At 42.9% G+C, this 25,528-nt stretch overlaps 1 protein-coding gene and 1 long non-coding RNA gene across 2 annotated transcripts in view; one reads left to right on the top strand and one right to left on the bottom strand.

Moving 5' to 3' along the window:
* LOC139265349 (transient receptor potential cation channel subfamily V member 5-like) overlaps positions 1-25,528 on the top strand; it is a 176,795-nt gene that overhangs the window by 134,950 nt on the left and 16,317 nt on the right. Inside the window, exons 8-12 of the mRNA XM_070882323.1 lie at positions 2,515-2,718; positions 17,552-17,638; positions 20,808-20,884; positions 24,413-24,578; positions 25,452-25,518. Of these exons, the coding sequence (XP_070738424.1) occupies positions 2,515-2,718; positions 17,552-17,638; positions 20,808-20,884; positions 24,413-24,578; positions 25,452-25,518 (601 nt within the window). The remainder of the gene's footprint in view (positions 1-2,514; positions 2,719-17,551; positions 17,639-20,807; positions 20,885-24,412; positions 24,579-25,451; positions 25,519-25,528) is intronic.
* The window catches only part of LOC139265350 (uncharacterized), a 28,147-nt gene continuing 22,436 nt past the window's right edge, over positions 19,818-25,528 (bottom strand). Inside the window, exons 2-3 of the long non-coding RNA XR_011593538.1 lie at positions 20,686-20,832; positions 19,818-19,915 (exon numbers count right to left, since the gene is read on the bottom strand). This is a non-coding gene — a long non-coding RNA (uncharacterized lncRNA). The remainder of the gene's footprint in view (positions 19,916-20,685; positions 20,833-25,528) is intronic.

Below are 25,528 nucleotides of genomic sequence, written 5' to 3' on the forward strand. Positions count from 1 at the left end.
GTCGTGCAAAGTGTGTAGGGTGAGATAGGAGTAAGAAGGGAAAAAGAGGATATGGTGTGCAGAAACCCTGTGTGACATCTCCTGCAGCATCGCCGCTCACCAGGGCAATGACCCTTCCCCTGCCTATGATGGCCAACAATGCCTTGTTTCAATGGGGAAAAGGTGTACAGGCGGGTTTTGCTTCCTCCGATCACCACCACCTACCTCATGTGCATGACCTGCTCCTGCAAGAAAGACTGGAATGTGTTACTAACAGCCTTCTGAGTTGTTTTGAGAATGTGATTGCCATGGTAGAATAGTGCTTATGCTGTGTGTAAGATGTGAGGTGCAGGAAAGTGAGGACTGCAATAGTAATGAGAGTAGGAGTTGCCGAGTGTGTAACTCGGAGGAGGTGGTAGAGAGAGGTGTGGTGCAGTGATTATAGGAATGTGAAGAGAACAAAGGGAGTGTTGTGAGTAGTGAGGCTGCAGCTGGTGTATATTTGAGGAGAGAGTTGTTGAAGTGAGTGGTAAGATTCTTAGCTTGACAACTCTGGTGAGGTCATTAAACTTTTTCCAGAATTGAAGTCATATCCTTGAAGCTAAGATCCTGGTATTGACTTCCTGAGCAACCTTTTCCCACTGACTTCAGAGATGTTGCCTGGAGTGCTTTCTGCCACCCCAGGTGGAACAGGATCTCCCTCCTCATGTCCACCACCTGGTCCAGGGCCTCCAACGCTGCTGCCATTTTTCACTTTCCAAAGTTTCCCTGCTGGCTGCAGCTACAATGCATTTCTCTGTTAAGAGGCGCTGGCTGCCTTTAAGTGTGAAGCCCATTTTCCCATCCTGCCAAATGGGCCCGCAGCCAATAAGCAACGAGGGTAGTGCTGGCTGCACACGTGGCACATTATAATGAGCTGCCAGCACGACGTTTACATTGTCCCAGTGCCCTCATGATCAGGTACATACAGTGTGTAACTGCTCCCTCTAGGCCTAGGAGTATAAACGAATTGGTTCTAGGCCACAGTGCATAATGCAGAAGAGGAATCTCAAGGTATTGTTAGACCAACAGGAAAACTAACCGGAGCTTGGTATCTATAGCCAGAGGGATAGAACGCAAATTCCAAGAGTTAATAATGAGTCTGTACAAATCACTGGCATGGCCACACCTGGATTACTGTGCAAAGTACAGAAAAGGGCAACCAAACTGATACCTAATTTAAGGCATCTTAGCTATGGGAAGAGGTTGGAGCATGGGATTGTTTACTCAACAGAAGAGAAAGCTGAGGGAAAATATAATTTTAAAAATTCAAGGTTCGTGAAGGTGCACAGACAGTTTACATTTAACGATACACAGAGGGTGATGAAAATATGGATTGGACTGCCCAGGAAGATGATGGAGGTGGATAGTCTGGAAAAATCTAGGGGAAGAGTTGAGAGAGTGGGCAATTGAGGGGTATTAGTTTTTGGGACAAGCCAGTTGGACTGCAATCTTTCCTGTTCCTGTATTTTCCTATGTTCCTAAATTTTGTGAGGACATTATCCAGTTGCGGAAGCAATAAACCTTAAAGCTGAGTTTCTCATTAGGATTCTTAATTATGGAACAGTTTCAGCCTGGAACAGTGGAACAACAGTTTGCTCTGAAGTCTGCTCCAAAAATTCAGCTGCAGTGCCATCATGTTGGCTGCTTAGGCAAGTTTGTGCTACAGCACATATACTGCATGTGCAAACTTTTACAATGCGACTTTATCTTAGTTTTTTTTTAAATTTTAAATAATAAATTGGTAGTATGAAAGGCAATTACTGATGTGATGTCAGTGCAATTCCCATCATGCCACTGCACCCAACTATGTGTCTAAACTGTGAAAGTACTTGCAGTGTAAAATGTCATTTTTAAAACCTGAATTGTAAAATCCGAATGAAACTGAGTAACTCAGCAGTGCAATAAATCAGTAAACTCTCCTTTTACCTTTGGGTCCAAGTCCCATATCCTAACAACCACCAAGAATGATTGCTTCCATCTCCACAACATTGACGGTCTCTGCCCCATACTCATTCTTAGCACCACCAAATCACATCTCTTCATCACCTCCAGACTTGATTTGTTCTTCTTGCTGGCCTCCCAAGCTTCACTCTCCACAAATTTCAACTCATTTAAAATGTGTTACCAGCATCCTATCTGTCTCATTTGCCCATCATTCCAATCCCTGCTGACCAACTCTGGCTTCCTATTCCCAGTGTATCAATATCCTTAATCTCATCTACAAATCCCTCCACTGCCTAACCTCATCCTACCTATGTTACCTCCAACTACATCCTATCCCTCTCATAACTGCTCCACTTATGTTCGGTGTTTGTTTCTCTGCTTTGTGAAGCACCTTGGAATGTTTTTCTACATTCAAGGGGTATATAAATGCAAGTTTGTTGTTGTATATTTTGATATTTAAGGTGTACAATATGAAGCCAACCAAGCCATAGCAAAACAAGCTTTGTAAAACTGCAAGTGGTAACAGTAACTTTTTTGTTCTTCTTAAAGGCCCGGAAACTATTAAAGATTACTCCAGTGAAAGAAGTGCTTCATCATAAGTGGACTAATTATGGCTTCAAGTATTTCTTGCTGTGGACTGCACTTTACTTTTTGTACACAATCATTTTTACCGTTTGCTGTGTGTACCGTCCTCTTGCACCAGCTGGTCCTGATGGGGACAACATCACCATTATGATTCCGAAACCACTGAACGTAAGGGCAAATATTAGGATGCATTATGTGCACAGCTGTGTATAAATGACAGTTTCTTAACTTTCACCATGAATACAATTAAAGAGCCCAATTACTAGAATAGCACAGTTGGGATACCAATTGTACTAGACTACATAGTTACAGTTCAATTATATACTCTACAATTCAGAGATCAGAGCTATCAACGCAAAATAACATTTATATTGTTAGTAGCTGGGATACTTGAAGACCTTGCAAAATCTAGTTGACAAGAGCGTTTATTTTACAAAATTGTGCCTCAGATTGGTGAAGGTCCCTTCTGAGAACATAATTTTATTAAATTATTGCTAAGATATTTCACCAGTAGAATAGAAGAATTAGATTTTTCATTTCTGACTAAGGTCCTAAAATAACATTTGTAAATCCTGCTCATTTAAGATTTCCAATTCCAACTAATGTTTCCAACTTCTCTGCTTTCTTTTTCAATTGCCTCTATCTGGGCAAAGAATTTATCCAGTGCTGCTGCTCTGGAGTCTGTGATCGGTCAGTCGGAGGTTATTCCAGCCAAATGTTCCTCCACAGTCCATCTCTCACATTATTTTTCTCCCTTTTCATTTAGCCTTTATTGTTTCTCTCACTGTCTCTTTGGGGTAGATGTTGACTGCGCAAGTATAAAATAGGTGATAGCGAATCGGCAGCCCATTTTACATCTCTCCCGAAATAGAAATTGGGACAGATGGAAAATGGACTGCTGATTCACTATCACCCATTTTATACTGTCACACAAAGTCAAAATCTATCCCTTTATTTCTTGGTGTTTCTTTACTTTTCTCATTTATTAATTTTCACTTTCTTCCTTATTCTTTATTTTTCTTGACAGATCGCAAGTTTAGGATTTAGCGCAAGCACATGTGGAAATCCCAAACTTGCGGTCAATTTCAAAGGCGGTGTGAGAGTACCCTGTCATAGCCATTGTAAGTTTTGGACCATTATGTACCCCTCTGTCTATGTTATCTCTACTATGCTGCACTGCACTCAGCTGTTTGATTTTCCATCTTCTGTTTTAAAATATTTACTGGGATACTGTTGTCGGTTTTTTTTAAGATGTTAACATTGTATTTTTGAAAACTTTAGTAATCTTTTATAATCTGTCCTGAACTTGCGGTAGGTAGGGAGCACATCAGTGCAAACCCCCAGCAGTAATTTTTCTGGCTGTCATGTTGTGCATACGTCGAGCTGAAAATCCTGTTTTTTTAAATAAAAATAGGCAAATGTTGGTTTAATTGTTAAAATAAACAAACCACTAACAAAATCACAGTAATGCACATTTGGAAAACATGCACTTCCCAAGAATGTCATTCTAGGTAAAAAGGACAAAATTACTATGCATCTCCTATAATGATCCTCTTGATACTTCTCAAGCAGCTAACAAGGCATTTAATCAGTATAAATGTCAAAACATTCAATAATCTATCTAGGAAATGTTTTACTGGAGAACAGGCCAAAGCCAACAGAAAAATTGTCATTTTTGGCAATGGTGTACTGCAAGTTCTCATGGACTCTTTACTGTAGTATCGCAATGAGAGTTTTGGTGGGAGAGGTTGGCTCCCTGTAATAGAGGAGGCAAATCACCATGGCAATGAATATGTGGACTTAATGGAAGTGAAGAAAGAGTTAGACAACTTAACAAAGAGTACAATGGTAAGGCCGGAATACAGACAAGTAGTAACACAGAATGTGATGAAAAGTTATAGGTCTGAACGATATATGCAAAAAGTCTGATAGACACAGAGAAATGTTACCAGAAGAATCAAGGAAAGCCTTAAAAGTGAAAATAGCAAGGTTATGCAAATTACATTATGCACAGCATGATGGCTCTTGAGAGGCTGAGGGCACTGAAAATAGATGTGAACAGGACAGATGGAATAATGAAGGAGGTTCGTGAGAAAATAGTGGAGGGACTAATTGTGATTTTTCAAAATTAATTAGAGATAGGAGCTGAGCCAAAGGAATGGAGCAACAGAGGCAAAGGGATAAATCAGCAACTATTGATCATGTTAGTAATAGGATTATTACCAGAGGCCATAATTAGAGATAAAATAAATTAATACATAAAAGGGCATGGATTGATTGGAGATAGTCAACATGGATTTGGGAAGGCTGTATCATTTTGACTAATGTGATAGCATTTTTGAGACAATAATGGTAAGTATAAATGGAGGTGAAATTCACATGGACTTCAGAAAATATCTGATAAAGTGCCACATAAGAATTTGGTTGAGAAAATTAGGACCCATGGCATAAGGAGGATGGATAGAAAGATGACTGTAAGATAGACACCAAAGGATTGCGGTCAATACGTGTTTCTGAGACTGGCATGCTGTGGTTCATGGGGTACTCTGAGATTGGTGTAAATGATCGGAACTTGGATAAAAAGGAGTAGATATCATAGTTTGCTGGTGAAGAAAAATTAGGAGGAGAAGCAATCTGCCAAGAAGAATGTAGGAGAATACAGGAGAACACGAACAGGCTAGAGGAGTGAACAGATATGTAGCAGATGCATGTAATACAAAGAAAACTGTAATGCAAGAATATAAATATAATTAATGGCGCGGAATTTACAGTGGGTGGTAACAGTGAATGAACAGCATTCGCTGTTATTGCCCCTTTGAAACTGACTACAATGTCAGGGCAGCACTTGCGCATCCTAACATGGAAATTCTGAAGTTGCAGTCAGTCATTCACTGCTCAGACACTGGCTGCGCTGTGCCCACAACCCGCCACCCATAGCCGGCAATCCGTGTAATCTCTCAAATCAGGGAAACTGAAAAGAAGTTTGGCTCTTTCGCAGTAATATCGCTATTAAATATCCCATTAAAAGTTAGAACCTTTTGGATTAGGTGTAACTGGGGTTTTAACTGCGTATTGAATGGTAAACAAATGTTATGGCCCTGAAAAACTCATTTTAATTTTGTGGAGTGTCAAATTTATCCATTTTAATAAAAATTAAAATTTTTAAGAAACTAAAAAAAATTAGCTAAAAAAAAATGTTGATTTCAGGTTTACCTTTTCCCCATGTGAGAGCCTCAATCTTTGTTTTGCTCTCTATAACATTTTTTAAAAGTTAGAATCAAAGGGGCTTACTCACTTCCTGGTTCTTGGTCTGTGAACATTCTGCATTGTGATTGGCTGCTTAGACAACTTGTTGACATCACAGCAGCTCGTGTTAGGGATTCCCCATGAACTGCACATTGGAAAAGTTGAACTTCTCGCCACAGAGATGATAAGAACTTTGTGGGACGCTTACGAAAGCCTTTGCTTTGCCGCTCACTGAAAATTTCTCAATGCAGTGGAGGAGCAGAAGAATCTATGGCTCGAATTTTCCTCTAAAAATAACGGGTGTGTTTAGGGCGTGGGGGCAGTTCATTCCCAACTTCATTCCGCCTCCAAACCCGCCCACTTCCGGTTTTAACGGGGGGCGTGACGGGGATGGCCGACCAACCTGCTCCCAGGGTCAGTACGTCAATTTAAATATTATAATGAGACAGGAAGCCTCTTTTTTTCACCTCCATTTTGAATTTAACTGCTTGTGGACGGGTTTCACACAATTCATGAAACTCGACAGTTAAACTAAGGCAGCAAATGCTGCATCCAGGAGATAAGTGGGTTTATAGCTACCTCCTGGATAGAGGGTCCCTACCTAACCCACCCCCCGCCATTGGAGAACCCCTCACGAGGCCTCCGATTGCCTTCCAAGGCCTCTGATCCCCACCATGAGGCCTCCCCCCCTCCCCCCGCCAACCCCACCGATGATACTGAGGCCAGCCACAATCCTCCGGTGGCTGGCCCCGAACCTCTGTCCCAACCCTGCTGATCCCCGGCCGACTCCCCCACCCACCTGTCAATCTTCCTGCCGATCCCTGGCCGAGCCCCCTGTTGATGCTCCATTTTGGTGCCAGGCTGCAGCCATAGCACCCCACATTCCCGGTGGCCTAGTGGAGGCCCATCAAGAGCTGTGCGGAGCTTGCAGCATCCCTCCCATTTAACGGAAGGGGAGGGCCCATGGAACGCTCCACATTGCATGCACTTAGCGCTTCCTGAGCCCGCCCCGAGAGGAAGTGGAACACCCGACATTGCGCTCCACTTCCTGTCAGGGGCGGTGACCCCAATTTAGGTCACAGGGTGGGACATCTGTGCCGGGCGCCGGTAGTCCTGCCTCGCGAGGGTTTCCACGACCGAACGGAATTTCGTGGCCATGGTGTGGAAATTTGAAAATGATACTGCTGTGTATCTATAAAGCATGCACTCCCATGTTCCGCTACCAGGGAGCGCATCCACAGAAGTCCCAAGGGACCCCAGCATCCCTTGGGAGCACTCTATATAAGCCAGCCCCTAAGGCCTGTTCCTCTCTCTGGAGTATCTTAATAAAGACTGAGGTCACTGTAACTATAACCTCCCTGTGTGCAGTCTCATCTGTGTTAGGAACACAATAACTGGCGATGAGTATATGAATCCAACGCAAAGATGCAGCAAACTGTGGGAATCCTGGAGAAGTTCTCGTAGGGTGAGGACTGGGAAGTCCATGTCGAACGGTTAGACCAGTACTTTGTAGCCAACAAGTTGGACGGAAAAGGAGTGTTGCAAAAAGGAGAGTGGTCCTCCTTACGGTCTGCGAGGCACCGACCTACAGCCTCATGAAGAATCTTCTGGCTCCAGTGAAACCCACAGATAAGTCGTATGAGAAGCAGTGTACACTGGTTCAGGAGCATCTTAACCCAAGGGAGACCGTGCTGATGGCGAGGTATCAGTTCTACACGTGCCAGCGATCTGAAGATCAGGAAGTGGTGAGCTACGTCGCCGAGCTACGGTGACTTGCAGGACAATGTGAGTTTGATGGCTACCTGGAGCAATGCTCAGAGACTTTTTTGTACTGGGCATTGGCCACGAGACCATCCTATGAAAACTTTTGACTGCAGAGACACCGACCCTCAGTAAGGCCATTACGATAGCACAGGCGTTTATGTCCACCAGTGATAACACCAAACAAATCTCTCAGCATACAAGTGCTAGCAATGTTCATAAATTAACTGGAACTGTGTTTGCAAGCAGAAATGTACAGGGCAGAAACCACGAGTCTGCAACTGCCAGCAGGCCTCAGGAGACCCAGATGACTCAGAGTCCGCAACAAAGGATGAATGCAAGGCAATTCACACCTTCTTGGCGTTGTGGAGGCTCCCATTCAGCCTATTCATGCTGCTTCAAAGGGTATGTTTGCAAGAGCTGTGGAACAATGGGGCACCTCCAACGAGCTTGCAGATGAGCTGTAAGCTCTGCAAAACCTGCTAACCACCACGTGGCAGAGAGAAGATCAGTCCATGGTGGATCAAAGCAATTTCGAGCCTCAAAGAGAGGAGACAGATGCAGAAGTACACGGGGTGCACACATTTTTGACGAAATGTCCACCTATAATGCTAAATGGAAAATTGAATGGCTTACCCGTAGCCATGGGCTGGACACTGGTGCTAGCCAATCCATCATGAGTAAAAAGATGTTTGAGAGACTGTGGTGCAACAAGGCACTCAGACCAGCGCTGAGCCCCATCCACACGAAACTGAGAATGTACACCAAAGAGCTTATCGCTGACCTGGGCAGCGCCATGGTCAAGGTCACCTACAAGGGCACGGTGCCGAACTGCCACTCTGGATTGTCCCGGGCGATGGCCCCACATTGCTTGGAAGAAGCTGGCTGGGCAAAATCCGCTGGAACTGGGATGACATCCGAGCGCTATCATATGTCGATGAGGCCTCATGTACCCAGGTTCTGAACAAATTTCCTTCCCTTTTTGAGCCAGGCATTGGAAACTTTTCCGGGGCGAAGGTGCGGATCCACTTGGTCCCAGAGGCACGACTCATTCACCACAAGGCACGAGCGGTACCTCACATAATGAAGGAGAGAGTGGAAATCAAGCTGGCCAGGCTGCAATGCGAGGGCATCATCTCCCCAGTGGAATTCAATGAGTGGGCCAGCCTGATTGTTCCAGTACTCAAAAGTGATGGCACGGTCAGGACTTGCGGCGATTATAAAGTAACTATTAATCGTTTCTCGCAACAGGACCAATACCCACTACCGAAGGCAGACGACCTATTTGCGACGCTGGCAGTAGGCAAGACGTTCATCAAGCTCGACCTGACTTCGACCTACATGACACAGGAGCTGGAGGAGCCTTTGAAGGACCTCACCTGCATCAACACGCACAAGGGACTGTTCATCTACAACAGATGCCCGTTTGGAATTCAGTCGGCTGCAGTGATCTTCCAGAGAACCATGGAGAGCCTACTCAAGTCGGTACCACGCACGGTGATTTTTCAGGACGACATATTAGTCACGGGCCTACAGCATGATTGAGAAAGAGGCATGAGCGTGTGTGTTCGGGATAAAGAAAATGCATCAGTACCTGTTTGGCCTCAAATTTGAGCTGGAAACCGATCACAACCGATCATATCCCTGTTCGCTGAAAACAAGGGGATAAATACTAATGCCTCAGCCCGCATACAAAGGTGGGCACTCGCGCTATCAGTGTATAACTATACCATCCGCCACAGGCCAGGCACTGAGAACTGTGCGGATGCTCTCAGTCGGCCACCATTGCCCACTATGGGGGTGGAAATGGCGCAGCCTGCAAACTTGTTGATGGTGGCGCAGCCCGCAGACTTGTTGATGGTCATGGAAGCGTTTGAAAATGATAAATCACCTGTCATGGCCCACCAGATTAGGACTTGGACCAGCCAAGATCCTCTGCTGTCCCTAGTAAAAAAACTGTGTACTGCATGGGAGCTGGGCCAGCATCCCCGTTGAAATGCAAGAGCCAATCAAGCCGTTCCAGCGGCGAAAGGACGAGCTGTCCATTCAGGCAGACTGCCTGTTGTGGGGTAACCGTGTAGTGCTATCCAAAAAGGACAGGGAAACGTTCATCTCACATCCCCACATCACGCACCCGGGTATAGTAATGATGAAAGCGATAGCCAGATCCCACGTGTGGTGGCCTGGTATCGACTCTGACTTAGAGTCCTGTGTACAGCAATGCAGCATGTGTGCTCAGTTGAGTAACGCGCCCAGAGAGGCACCACTAAGTTTGTGGTCCTGGCCCTCCAGACCATGGTCGAGGATCCATGTTGACTATGCGGGCCCGTTTCTCGGTAAAATTTTCCTGGTGGTGGTGGATGCTTTTTCAAAATGGATTGAAGGTGAAATAATGTCGGGAAGCACCGCCACCGCGACCATTGAAAGCCTGAGGGCCATGTTTGCCACCCACGGCCTGCCTGACACACTGGTCAGTGACAACGGGCCATGTTTCACCAGTGCCAAATTTAAAGAATTCATGACCCGCAATGGGATCATACATGTCACCTCGGCCCCGTTTAAACCAGCCTCCAATGGGCAGGCAGAGCGGGCAGTACAAACAATCAAACAGAGTCTCAAACGAGTCACAGAAGGCTCACTCCAAACCCGCCTGTCCCGAGTACTGCTCAGCTACCGCCCGATACACCACTCGCTCACAGGGGTGCCCCCAGCTGAGCTACTCATGAAAAGGACACTTAAAACCAGACTCTCACTGGTTCACCCCAACCTGCATGATCAGGTAAAGAGCAGGCGGCAGCAACAAAATGTGAACAATGGTCGTGCCACTGTGTCACGGGAAATTGATCTGAATGACCCTGTGTCTGTGCTAAACAATGGACATGGTCCCAAGTGGATCGCGGACACGGTGATAGCTAAAGAAGGGAATAGGGTGTTTGTAGTCAAACTAGACAATGGACAAATTTGCAGAAAGCACCTGGACCAAACGAGGCTGCAGTTCACAGACTGCCCTGAACAACCCACAGCAGACACCACCTTTTTCGAGCCCACAACACAAACCCAAAGGATCAACGACACCACCCCGGACCAGGAAATCAAACCCATCACGCCCAACAGCCCAGCAAGGCCAGGCTCACTTAGCAGCCCTGCAGGGCCAACAACACGCTAGCCTAGCGAGGGCACAGCCAACACACCAGAACAGACATTTGTACCGAGGCGGTCCACCAGGAAAAGAAAGGCTCCCGACCGCCTCACCTTGTAAATAGTTTCCACTTTGACTTTGCGGAGGAGTGATGTTGTGTATCTGTAAAACATGCACTCTCATGTTCCGCCACCAGGGAGTGCATTCCCTGAAGTCCCAAGGGATCCCAGCATGCCTTGGGAGCACTGTATATAAGCCGGCCCTTAAGGTCCGTTCCTCACTCTGGAGTGTCTTAATAAGATTGAGGTCACTATTACTATTACCCCTCTGTGTGCAGTCTCATCTGTGTTAGGAACACAATAGATACCAAATTGGGGGGTATAGCTAATAATGTGGAAGACTGCATCAAAATACGGAAAGACGTAAATGACTTGCAAATAAATGGCAAATAAAATTCCATAAAGCGAAGGTGAAAAACTAGATGAGGTAAAGGAGCAAAGAGATATGGGAATATAGATATATAATTTGCTAAAAGAAGCAACTCAAGTTGATAACGCCATGAAGAATACAAACAAAATACTGAGGTTCATTTCTAGAGGAATAGACTATAAAAGCGGGAAGGTAGTGTTATATTTATATAGAACCTTGGTTAGACCACACTTTAAGTAATATGCACATTTCTGGCCTGGAGAAGGTGCAGAAAAAAATTACAAGGCTGTTATGAGAATTGAGAGGATGCAATGATCAGGAAAGGTTGAGCAGGCTTTAGGCTATTTTCTTGGATGAGGAAAGATTAAGAAGAGACATGAGGTATTTCAAATCATGAAGGGTTTCAATAGGATGGATATGGAGAAACTGCTTCCACTGGTGGATGAATCCAGAACAAGGGGATGAAAGTATAAGATCGTCACTAACAGATCAAATCAAGAATTTAGGAGAAATGTCTTCACATAGAGTAGTGAGAATCTGGAACACACTGCCACGTGGAGTGGTTGAAGGAGATAGCATTGACATATTTAAGGGAAGACATGATGCATACATGAGAGAAAAGGTAATAGAGGAGGCGGGAGCTCGGAGCAGCGCGAGTCCGGGGTCGGCGAGAGGCCTATAAAGGCCAGCGGGAGTCGAGCAGTTCGAGCAGTCAGTCGAGGAGGCGGGAGCTCGGAGCAGCGCGAGTCCGGGGTCGGCGAGAGGCCTATAAAGGCCAGCGGGAGTCGAGCAGTTCGAGCAGTCAGTCGAGGAGGCGGGAGCTCGGAGCAGCGCGAGTCCGGGGTCGGCGAGAGGCGTACCGGTGCAGCTACAGGGAGAAGGCAAAGAAAGAAACAAAGGTGACATCACAGCCTAGGGGGTAAGTGATTGGCTGGTGATTGGTGAGTAGTTTTTCTTTTTCTTCTTATATTAGTCAGTAACTTTTAACATTGTTGTTGCCAATTTAAGTGTATCTAAGGGTTAAGTCATGGCAGGAGAGCTCGGTCGGGTGTTATGCTCCTCCTGTACCATGTGGGAACTCAGGGACACTTCCGGTGTCCCTGACGACTACGTGTGCAGGAAGTGTATCCACCTCCAGCTCCTGACTGTCCGCGTTGCGGAGTTGGAGCTGAGGGTGGATTCACTCTGGAGCATCCACGATGCTGAGAATGACGTGAGTATCACGTGTAGTGAGTTGGTCTTACCGCAGGGAAAGGGTCCACAGCCAGCTAGGGAATGGAAGACCAGCAGGAAGAGTAGTGCAAGGAAGGTAGTGCAGGGGTCCCCTGTGGTCATCCCCCTGCAAAACAGATACACTGTTTTGAGTACTGTTGAGGGGGATGACTCATCAGGGGAGGGCAGCAGCAGCCAAGTTCATGGCACCGTGGCTGGCTCTGCTGCACAGGAGGGCAAGAAAAAGAGTGGGACAGCAATAGTGATAGGGGATTCAATGGTGAGGGGAATAGATAGGCTTTTCTGCGGCCGCGACCGAGACTCCAGGATGGTATGTTGCCTCCCTGGTGCAAGGGTCAAGGATGTCTCGGAGCGGGTGCAGGATATTCTGAAATGGGAGGGAGAACAGCCAGTTGTCATGGTGCACATTGGTACCAACGACACAGGTAAAAAAAAGGGATGAGGTCCTACGAAACGAATTTAAGGAGCTAGGAGCTAAATTAAAAAGTAGGACCTCAAAAATAGTAATCTCGGGATTGCTACCAGTGCCACGTGATAGTCAGAGTAGGAATCGCAGGATAACACAGATGAATACGTGGCTTGAGCAGTGGTGCAGCAGGGAGGGATTCAAATTCCTGGGGCATTGGAACCAGTTCTGGGGGAGGTGGGACCAGTACAAACCGGACGGTCTGCACCTGGGCAGGACCGGAACCAATGTCCTAGGGGGAGTGTTTGCTAGTGCTGTTGGGGAGGATTTAAACTAATATGGCAGGGGGATGGGAACCAATGCAGGGAGACAGAGGGAAACAAAAAGGAGGCAAAAGCAAAAGACAGAAAGGAGATGAGGAAAAGTGGAGGGCGGAGAAACCCAAGGCAAAGAACAAAAAGGGCCACTGTACAGCAAAATTCTAAAAGGACAAAGGGTGTTAAAAAAACAAGCCTGAAGGCTTTGTGTCTTAATGCAAGGAGTATCCACAATAAGGTGGATGAATTAATTGTGCAAATAGGCGTTAATAAATATGATGTGATTGGGATTACGGAGATGTGGCTCCAGGATGATCAGGGCTGGGAACTCAACATTCAGGGGTATTCAACATTCAGGAAGGATAGAATAAAAGGAAAAGGAGGTGGGGTAGCATTGCTGGTTAAAGAGGAGATTAATGCAATAGTTAGGAAAGACATTAGCTTGGATGATGTGGAATCTATATGGGTAGAGCTGCAGAACACCAAAGGGCAAAAAACGTTAGTGGGAGTTGTGTACAGACCTCCAAACAGTAATAGGGATGTTGGGGAGGGCATCAAACAGGAAATTAGGGGTGCATGCAATAAAGGTGTAGCAGTTATAATGGGTGACTTTAATATGCACATAGATTGGGCTAGCCAAACTGGAAGCAATACGGTGGAGGAGGATTTCCTGGAGTGCATAAGGGATGGTTTTCTAGACCAATATGTTGAGGAACCAACTAGGGGGGAGGCCATCTTAGACTGGGTGTTGTGTAATGAGAGAGGATTAATTAGCAATCTCATTGTGCGAGGCCCCTTGGGGAAGAGTGACCATAATATGGTGGAATTCTGCATTAGGATGGAGAATGAAACAGTAAATTCAGAGACCATGGTCCAGAACTTAAAGAAGGGTAACTTTGAAGGTATGAGGCGTGAATTGGCTAGGATAGATTGGCGAATGATACTTAGGGGGTTGACTGTGGATGGGCAATGGCAGACATTTAGAGACCGCATGGATGAATTACAACAATTGTACATTCCTATCTGGCGTAAAAATAAAAAAGGGAAGGTGGCTCAACCGTGGCTATCTAGGGAAATCAGGGATAGTATTAAAGCCAAGGAAGTGGCATACAAATTGGCCAGAAATAGCAGCGAACCTGGGGACTGGGAGAAATTTAGAACTCAGCAGAGGAGGACAAAGGGTTTGATTAGGGCAGGGAAAATGGAGTACGAGAAGAAGCTTGCAGGAAACATTAAGGTGGATTGCAAAAGTTTCTATAGGTATGTAAAGAGAAAAAGGTTAGTAAAGACAAACGTAGGTCCCCTGCAGTCAGAATCAGGGGAAGTCATAACGGGGAACAAAGAAATAGCAGACCAATTGAACAAGTGCTTTGGTTCGGTATTCACTAAGGAGGATACAAACAACCTTCCGGATATAAAAGGGGTCAGAGGGTCTAGTAAGGAGGGGGAACTGAGGGAAATCTTTATTAGTTGGGAAATTGTGTTGGGGAAATTGATGGGATTGAAGGCCGATAAATCCCCAGGGCCTGATGAACTGCATCCCAGAGTACTTAAGGAGGTGGCCTTGGAAATAGCGGATGCATTGACAGTCATTTTCCAACATTCCATTGACTCTGGATCAGTTCCTATGGAGTGGAGAGTAGCCAATGTAACCCCACTTTTTAAAAAAGGAGGGAGAGAGAAAACAGGGAATTATAGACCGGTCAGCCTGACCTCAGTAGTGGGTAAAATGATGGAATCAATTATTAAGGATGTCATAGCAGTGCATCTGGAAAATGGTGACATGATAGGTCCAAGTCAGCATGGATTTGTGAAAGGGAAATCATGCTTGACAAATCTTCTGGAATTTTTTGAGGATGTTTCCAGTAAAGTGGACAAAGGAGAACCAGTTGATGTGGTATATTTGGACTTTCAGAAGGCTTTCGACAAGGTCCCACACAAGAGATTAATGTGCAAAGTTAAAGCACATGGGATTGGGGGTAGTGTGCTGACGTGGATTGAGAACTGGTTGTCAGACAGGAAGCAAAGAGTAGGAGTAAATGGGTACTTTTCAGAATGGCAGGCAGTGACTAGTGGGGTGCCGCAAGGTTCTGTGCTGGGGTCCCAGCTGTTTACATTGTACATTAATGATTTAGACGAGGGGATTAAATGCAGTATCTCCAAATTTGCGGATGACACTAAGTTGGGTGGCAGTGTGAGCTGCGAGGAGGATGCTATTAGGCTGCAGAGTGACTTGGATAGGTTAGGTGAGTGGGCAAATGCGTGGCAGATGAAGTATAATGTGGATAAATGTGAGGTTATCCACTTTGGTGGTAAAAACAGAGAGACAGACTATTATCTGAATGGTGACAGATTAGGAAAAGGGAAGGTGCAACGAGACCTGGGTGTCATGGTACATCAGTCATTGAAGGTTAGCATGCAGGTACAGCAGGCGGTTAAGAAAGCAAATGGCATGTTGGCCTTCATAGCGAGGGGATTTGAATACAGGGGCAGGGAGGTGTTGCTACAGTTGTACAGGGCCTTGGTGAGGCCACACCTGGAGTATTGTGTACAGTTGTGGTCTCCTAAATTGAGGAAGGACATTCTTGCTATTGATGGAGTGCAGCGAAGATTCACCTGACTGATTCCCGGGATGGCGGGACTGACCTATCAAGAAAGACTGGATCAACTGGGCTTGTATTCACTGGAGTTCAGAAGAATGAGAGGGGACCTCATAGAAACGTTTAAAATTCTGACGGGTTTAGACAGGTTAGATGCAGGAAGAATGTTCCCAATGTTGGGGAAGTCCAGAACCAGGGGTCACAGTCTGAGGATAAGGGGTAAGCCATTTAGGACCGAGATGAGGAGAAACTTCTTCACCCAGAGAGTGGTGAACCTGTGGAATTCTCTACCACAGAAAGTAGTTGTGGCCAATTCACTAAATATATTCAAAAGGGAGTTAGATGAAGTCCTTACTACTCGGGGGATCAAGGGTTATGGCGAGAAAGCAGGAAGGGGGTACTGAAGTTTCATGTTCAGCCATGAACTCATTGAATGGCGGTGCAGGCTAGAAGGGCTGAATGGCCTGCTCCTGCACCTATTTTCTATGTTTCTATGTTTCTATGTTTAATATGGAGGCAGGGAAGAGGTACTTAGAGTGGGAGGAGGTTCATGCGGAATATTAACAACGACATAGACCTGTTGGGCCAAATGGCCTGTTTCTGTGCTGTAGATTCTATGTAATTCCAGGTAGGTATAAGAATCCTTAAAAGTGGGTGAACAAGATTTTTTTTAAAGTTGATAAGAAGGCAAATGGAATTTTGAGGTATAAGGAGGATTTGAAAAGCAAAAAGATATTAATGACTATAAAAAATGATTATTAGGTCACGTCTGGATTACTAGCCCTGATTTTAACTCCAGTTGGTAATCGAGCAGGCAGGGCAAAGCGGCTTCCCTGCACAGACCAGCAGTTAAAATAGCAGTTGGGCTTGATCTGCATATTTAAAGAAGGACTCCACTGGATTCTGACGGCTGTCCTTGCCGTCTGCTCTGAATAACAGGTTAAAATTGATGTCAGCGGGAATGGAGCGGGACGTCAACGGGTAAGTCTCCCGGCAGATTTAAACTGCCCACCTGCCCATTCCTGAGTCTCCACATTCACTGCTTCTCTATCATGTTGCAGTGGATCCATTATCTGGGGTAATACTTCCTGCAAATTGTCCTCTGTACTTTAGAGCCATCCTCTCCTCCTGTTTCAGTATGAGAAACCCAGCAATGGCCACTAATACTCAGTTGTTAAACATAAAACTACTATGTACTATTTATTGATCACTGATATTTCTAAATCTTTCCCTTCAATTAACTCACTAACTTGCATCTGACCTCAGTTATCTACTCACTTTTCTACCATCCACTGCAAGTTCTTTATTAATGACCTTAACAGACAAAAAATGCCTCTTTCCTCTCATCTTGATAGTGTCCATTCATTGATTTTGAATGGGAGAGGGGATTACGAATGATAAAGTAGTGCTAAATAGATAGGAATCCACAAATTATTTCCAGCTCTACTTCACCACCCTTTTACTCATTTATTGTTCCACCAACATTAGCGAAGGTGAAGAACTTCGCCCTCCGGCGTTTTACTTGAATGCAGCAATTACACATTGGGAACCGTGTAGTATTAGTTCACAAAGCACTACATTACCCCAGTTTATGTGAGAAATGTATGGTCTGTCCACTTTTGATCTGATAAATATGGAATTTTCTAAATGTAAAATTATTTATCATTGTTTTTCCTCCTGCTTTTGGTCTCCATCTGTTAATTAATTCCTTCAAAATTCCTTTAAGGGAACTTTTAATCATGAGCTACACAAAGTGACTTTGGAATAAATACAACTCATCCTTTGAATATTACTAGGATAAATAAGCTGTGAACAATTACTGCTTAGGCAAATCTAGATGATTGTTCTGATTGTGGACTCTTTATTCCAGGAAGCCTATGCTTCTGCTGAAGATTTTGCTCGATTGGCAGGAGAAATTCTGACAGTTGTGGGAGCTGTTCTGATTCTAGTTACAGAGGTATGTGAAATGTTATAAAATGACTATACTAGCATATAGACAAAAGTTGATCATTATTCCCCACATTTTCTTATTTTCCTTGTAAATGTACCAAATTTATGAAGAACTCATCAGAAAACTTCAATATTTATTATGAAAATGTTAGTGCTTTTTGCAGACATGACACCAAACTCCCTATCTATCTCTAACCTCACATTATCTGGACAACATTTGATCTTGACTTCCTGTGTGCAACACCATGTGACATGAACTAGTATTTTATTAAAAATCTTACATCTACATGTGCATGCTAATTACAAAACTCCACTTCCTGTTGTCACATTTTTGTATTAACTTGTTCCATTATAAATTCCTGTGTCCCCATTTATAATGGAAACTGGTTGTGGAAACCTGTCATGATTTGTAATTGGCTAACATGTGGCATTGTGGAGTCAATTTGAGAAGTTTCTCTCACCACTTCCCTGCCATATTGCTTTTTCAGGAATGTTTTCTCCTCAGTTAAACAACTATTAACCTACAATTTTAAAATTCTAAGTGCCTGCTTTTAATTTTATATTTATAGGTCTATTGAAATATGTTTTCAAACATGCTTGTTGGGTTTCTCTTTTGTCCTATGCTGCTTTGAACAAATAGTGGGGCTCTTGGTCGAGGCCTCGCTTCGTCTCTCCCCTGGATGCTCTTTAAACTGTATACTGTGACTGCTGCTGCAGGCCCTGGTCTGCCTTTCCGCCCCAAAAAAACATAATTTCTCAAAGCAATAGGCCTGAACTTCTGTGGACCCTTTTTAAGGGGGCAGAAAAACAAAGAAAAAAGGGACAGAAGTGTCATGGGATGGGACTTCTGCTCACCGCTTTGCCGCAAATCATGAAAATGGGGTTGTTTACCCTTGTTTGTGGCAGACAGTTTCGAACTATATTCATTTATTGAATTTCTAATGCCCACTCCTCCATTAATTTGTTGATTTTTTTTAATGTGCTCTCTGCTCTATGAATGTATTAATTCACTGGTATCTGCTATACTATCAATTGATTGTTGATGTGCCTGCTATTCTATGAATATATTAATTCAATGGGCTGGATTTTCGGTTGTCTATAGCCTCAGTTAGCGGCCAGAGGGGGCGTTAATGCGAGCGTTACAGCTTAGCGACCGGGCGTGCAGCTTTTAGCGCCCAGATGTGAAATTCATTAGAGGCTCACCGGGGGCATAAACCATTAGCGCCTGGCTGCTGACAATCACTCCGATTATGATGTATTCCTGATGCAATGCGCACGTTTGCGCCCCGGTCGCTAAATTCGGTGCATGTGCCTCATTGAGCGCCTGCCAATAAATGTCTGGAAAAACAGTCGGTACAGGCTTGCAGAGTCGTTAACTGGTGGCTTCTTAAAGGGATGCAGAAGCACTTCCCTTGGAGGTCACAGTCAGTGCAATGTTTACACAGATTACGGTGCGTGAGTCTCCGAGTTTGCAGCGGCAGACAGACATAACAGTACAGGTTGAAAACAAGTGATTTTGAAAACTTTAATGGGTGCATTACTGTGCCGCGCCTTTAAGACTCAGCTTTTCCCGGGATCTGATTCGGAGTTCCGCACATTCGCAATGGATCCGCAAAATGTATGGACCTATCTTTCGTTATCATCCCTCAGCTCTGGTGTGCATCGGTTGATTTATCGCCCCTGTCAGCTCTTCGATTTTCTGGGTGGGAGGTGCAAACTTTTTCAAGGTGTTAAAATTTCTGCTTCGCCTGGATTAACACCCCAACAGAGACGTGACCAAATTTCTCCCCCAGTGCTGTCTGCCATTGTTCTAAACAAATTATTTGTTAAATGGTAGCTATTCTATATTAATTTACTTCACCGGTACCTGCTTAGCTGTGCTACATTGTTCATCAGTAACCTCTTGCTATTGTCAGTGGGAACCGTGTAGTATTAGTTCACAAAGCACTACATTACCCCAATTTATGTGAGAACTGTATGGTCTTTGGTTTGTGTTGGTTTCTGTGCATTGAGTTTTTCTCCTGCAATTGCATCAAAAAAGTCAATAACATATTTGCTTCCATTTAAATTCAACAATTTATTCCATTTTCAAAAACACAAACTGGAATACTGTAATACACCAAGACACAATTTGTTTTTTTTTCAAATCATTTAAAAAAAAACAATACTGTTAGATCCTGAAAACTATCTTCCCAGCTGTAGTGGTGGCAAAATGCTGCTGATGCATCCAGGAACATTCTGATCACTGGCCGTGCTTAGCATGCTGGGTCACAGAGTCACAGCTCTGTAGAAAAATATAAAATCCAAGCTCAGGCTTTTGGAAAAACAGAGGCTTTTAATTAAAAAGATACAGATAAGAATTGAATGGGTACATTTAATCATATTATTGTGAAATATATAAATGTTGATGTTTCTTTTAATTTTGAACTTTATTTTGTACATAAGAAAGTCCAGTTAGTGAAAAAATATGGACTTTTTTTGTCCATTCAATTGGTTTGGCTATTATTTAATCATAGGTCCTCCTGACTGGTCATTCAGGGATGGTTCTTTTCATAAGTCCTTAGGAGTTTCTCACTGTCATATTTTTAGCCACTTTCCTAGCTTTTGATTTATACATTGTCGACCTCTCCAGTTCTGATTTGCTGCCATTTTACTTTGAGCTGATCAATAAAACAATCAAAAGTGCAACAACAGAATGTAGGTGTGACAAACAGGAAGTGTACGCTAGATGTAAGACTTCCAATATATTTTGGATAGATGTATGTATGGACACGTGTGTAAATACTTAACCTAAAATTGATTAGTCATTCTCTCAATGAAGGCCTTTTCTTTACAAAGAGACCTCATCTCTCTTATTTTGCCTGCAATGTCTAGAATGCATTAACGTGCATAAAACAAATTCAGACATTTAACCTGAGCAGGTTCATTTGCGGGCAGTGGGGAAACATTCGCTCTTGTGTTTGTATTCTCATTTCTTGAGTTTTTTTAATTTCACTGTATCTGCCACTTTTGTTTGCTCACACTTTCCATTGCATCCTAATCAGTTTTACTTGCCTTTATTTATTTTTACTTGCTCTTATTTATCCCTCTCTGGGACTTCAGGATGTATATTAAACTCTTGAAAGAGTCTTCTCCAGAGCAAAGTGACGTATCAACTCATTATTTTCTCTTTTCAGATTCCACGCCTGATTCACATAGGACCTGCAAAATATTTTGGAAACACAGTAACTGGAGGCCCTTTTCACATTACAATGTAAGACATGTTCAAATTGAATGTCATCTACACCCTTTCTTTGTGTTCTTTTCACAATTTATTTCAGTTCATTATGATTATTTTATTGAATAATGAGGTTATTTTGCGATTGTATCAATTTATACCATAATGTAATAGTAATATTTTAAGTACTTTATATAATTAAAGTCTGTACTAAAACTGAGAATACTTGGTTTGTACTAATCAAAGTCCATTATGATTTAATTAAGATTTTCATAAACACAGTGTTTTTGCTCAAGTAACAAAGTGATTGCAACGGTCAGTTTTCTTAGTGCTGTCTATGTCGATGAAAGTAAATGTTTATTACATCGGACAACAAAAAAGGTAGCAAATATTGATTTACTTTAATAAAAAACTAAATCAACATGGTCTAAAAAAGTTCAACTTTATTTAATACGTATTAATGTACTTGAGTACAATTGAATAGATTCCATTGTTGTGCTGTGCATCTGAACAATATAGTGAAGGTGGGAATTTTAATTGAATAACAATTTCAATTCAAAATGTTTGCATAACATATGTAGAGAAGAGTGCACTTTGTGATGAGTAGTTTATCTTTTTAAAATAGTTTTACAGGGAAAAGAAGTGTTTTTCAGGGATGCTGATTTATTTTCTGGAGGTGGAAAAGGCGGCGAGTGAAATTCTAGTAGCTAATATGCATCAGCGTGGCTGAGTTGATAACGCTCTTGCCTCTGGTTCAGAAGCTTGTCGATCCAAGCTCCATGTTAGGGATTGAACTCATAATCCAGGCTAACATTGTAGTGGAGTACTGAAAAGGTGCTGTATTGTTGGAAATGCCGTTCCTGGAAAGAGATATTAAACCAACTTCCTGATTGATTGTTCTGGTGGTTGAGGTGGACATTAAAGATCACCTTCCCTCTATTCAAAGAAGTCAAAGGGTTCCTTCTCCCAGTGTCCTGCTCAACATTCCTTCCTCAATTAGTACCACCAAAAGAAAACAAATGAACTGGTAATTTATTTCATTGCGGTTTGTGGGGGTGTTCTTCGTGCAGAATGGCTGCCACATATGCCTACACAATATTCACTATGCTCCAAAAAGTAATTAATTGTGTGCATTGCACAACAGTTGATAAGGTGCGATATAAATGCAAGCTTTTTAAAATTAAATTGGATGAAGTGATGGTGTACTGCCAGATTTTGGAGATTGAAAGTGTATTTGCTGGGAGAAAGACAGGACGTTGTGGAGGTGGGCTAGAAATAAATGATGTTTTTGAGGAGAAGCTTAGCACACTGAGAATTGGAATTGTGGTTAAGTGATTGTTACAACTCCAGGAAGAACTTGAGGTTATGAGAGCAAATTGACAGCTGTGAAAGGGAGGTGGTTCTGAACTGCAAGGTTAAGCAGTCAGCTGCAACCCAAAGGAACAAGGTGAGTGAAAAGGAATTTGCTTAGGCTTTTGTGTCTGATTCTGGGGCTTTTTGTAATCACAAAATTGCAAAGCGCCAACAAAGTTGATGGTGGTCAAATATGTAATAGTAAAGTTTCATTAATAGCCTTTAAGCATTATATTGACTAATATGTAATACTATAATAGTATGATGTTCACTGCTGAAAGAGCATTTATTTGACCTACCTCCTATATCATGTTCTAAAGAGTGGTATTGCCTTTTACAGAAAGGAGGTTGCAATGACATGATCACAAGTATGCCAGTACGTTTGGCACTAAAATGTAATAAAAGCTTTAATTTGAAAAGATGGTAGAAATTTTCACTGCTTGTTCCAGAAACAAAGCCTTCTGAAAACTTCCAATATGGCAACACTCACTACCTCTTTAAATGTGTAACTCCATGTTTAAATAAATATAAGGGGAGATTTTCTGCTCTGATGTGTCCGGCAGCGCATTAGGGATGCGGAAGGATTGAGGCAGAATGGGAGCACTGAAAATGTGTCAGGAAAGCAATGCCTGTGTATGGCTGACTGGGCAGTGCTGGGGGCTCAGGGGATGTGTGCTGTGGGAGTGCACAAGGCTCATTTAGGTTCTAAAAAGTATACAAGTTAAGGCGAGGCTGGCCTTCATTGCATTTTCTAATGGTTACACCCACAATGCACTGTCATTGCTGTGTGACTGTATAAAACAGCTGTACTTCCATACTGATTCACTTGGCATTCAGACCTTAGATTCTTAAGGATTTTGCAAATAACCACGAACTTGTATATATTTTTTGATTTGTTCCACTGCCGCACCCACCAGACCTTTTTAGGTACATTGTTCTTTTTTACCATTTTGCAGGTTACTACAGCTGTTTCTTGTTTTTTTTTCACCATTTAAGCGAATTGGCCTCTGATGGAAATGGTGCTCTTTTGGTTATTTCTCTTGTCCTTTGGGAAGCTGGAGGATAAGGGGAAAATGCACAGCAATGATCAGGGAAAAGTCTGCATGCATCTGAAGTAGGTTGCACAGACACATCATTACCCATGGTAACAAACCCTACCAGAGCTACATAGCCACGTCATAAGAGAAGTGCTTTCTCCATGTATGTTTCACCAGGGACACCGTTCTGCAGTTTAGGATTAGGCCCTTGATTTACCATCTTACTGTGCAAGCAGGAGAGTATATTTAGATGCTAAAAATTGATGGAACACCTGGCAGACATATGCACAATCTACTTGCAAACCTAGTCACAGTAAGTGGCTATGCAGCTAAGTTGTTTTACATTAGGGAGTTGTGATGCCCTTGGAAGATGTGATGCATTGTACATTGTGAGGTGAAGGTATACCCTACTGAGTGAGGTTGATTTGCATAGACTTTTAAGCTTATGATGGGCAAGCAGTAAGTGTACTTACTGACAATACTTTGTGGCACACTTTTTCTCAAAATATGTTCCTGTTGGGTAATCTTATCTTATGAAATTCTTTAAAATGTGGTGTTTTATGTGCCTGTTTGCAGATGCTGCATGTAGTTTACACAGTGTTGAGCCTGGCCACAGCATATGTCAAAAATGGTGCACTGCTGTTTTCTAGGCAGGGGTGCCCTGAAGAAATGCAGGGCAAACCATTTCTTACAGCTGCATATTCATCAGGTGTTGTATCACTCCATCAATTACAGAAAAAAAGTTATGCTCACCCATTGACATTCATTTCACTGCCCTCCCCCAACCTTAGAAAACCTGACAAATATATAAAATTAATGTTCAATCTTTATAAAGGTTGAACAATTTTCATCCACATATGCAGTCTTTTCTTTAAGTGTGCACCTACCTTTAATTTAGACCTGCTGGCCAAAGTTTATGTATCTCCCCATTAGGCTCGCTCCGTGCACAAGCCCAAAGCTGCACAGCAGCAATGAATAGTTATTCAAATGAGTTGACCATGGAGATTTGGGGCAGGCATTGCACTACTGCCCAGCTTTATTTAGTAATTAGGCAAAATAGCCTGAAATACACCATAGCGAAAAATCTCCCCTGGAGTATCAACAACTTTATAACATAAGACTTTTTCTCTTTCTCCCACAACTTAGGAAATTGTTTTCTAATTTTGATTTCCAGGATTGTTTATGCTTGCTTTGTTCTAATCACCATGATACTAAGAGTTTTGAACCATGAATGGGAAACAGTTATAATGGCGTATGCTCTGATAAGTGCCTGGTGTAATGTCCTTTACTTTGCACGTGGATTCAAGTTGCTTGGTCCCCTGTGCATCATGATACAAAAGGTTGGTAGTTTATTTTCTTAGCACATCATTCAGCCAAGAATTCACTTGAACGTTCTAATTATAAGCATGGTGTCCCTTTTCAAGGGTCCTGTGTTTCTTTTTATTTGAAGATTGCATGAATATTCGTGTGGTTGATCATCTGTCACTCCAGAAGGAAACACTGACTTACTCATTTACAAGTTAGTTTTTTGGCTTTGACATTTGTTGTATGTGCCCAATTTTCTTAACTAATTTTTTTCAGCAACTTATGACTTTCATAACCAGTTTTTGTAAATTCAAACTGGACACAAATATTGCTCGGGAAGGCGAAGAGCCAACAAAAATGGAATGTTTTTCTAAACATTTTTCTATTACAACATTCCTACTTTCATCTTTGTTGTAAAACCTCCTTAAACAATGGTGCAAGAAGGAAAAAAATAGTGTGTATTTTAAAGAAAAAGATAGATGGTCTCCGAAGAGGCAGTTTCAAATAAGAGACTCATAAAAGTATCTCTCTCTGTTGGCTCTAAGGTTCCTGCATGAAATTAATTCGACCTACCGTCTAGTTTTTGGGCCCAGACTCGGCACTGCCGAGTCTGTCATTAACCGCCCTGTAGAACATGAGGTTTAACCATGCATGGTATTTTGTATGCTCATGGCACTTAGCTGATATAAGGAAAGTAAGTGGATGGAGTCAAAATCTCTAAAATAGTAAAATCTATGGTAAGATCAGTCTTTCCTTAAACAAAAAAATGGAGTTGATGTTATCAGAGCTTCTTTGCATTATAATTGATTCTACTTTTGGACTACTTTCAAATTTACTATCATCAGCTCAGTTCTAATCCATTTGTCAGCACTGAAACCAATCAACTATTTTCCCTTTTCTCTTATTAGATGATCTTTGGTGACCTCATGAGGTTTTGTTACGTTCTGATAATTGTCATTATAGGATTTGGTGCAGGTGGGTAAAA

The sequence above is a fragment of the Pristiophorus japonicus genome, chromosome 6 (genome assembly GCF_044704955.1).
Source record: "Pristiophorus japonicus isolate sPriJap1 chromosome 6, sPriJap1.hap1, whole genome shotgun sequence".
In the NCBI taxonomy this organism is placed as follows: domain Eukaryota; kingdom Metazoa; phylum Chordata; class Chondrichthyes; family Pristiophoridae; genus Pristiophorus; species Pristiophorus japonicus.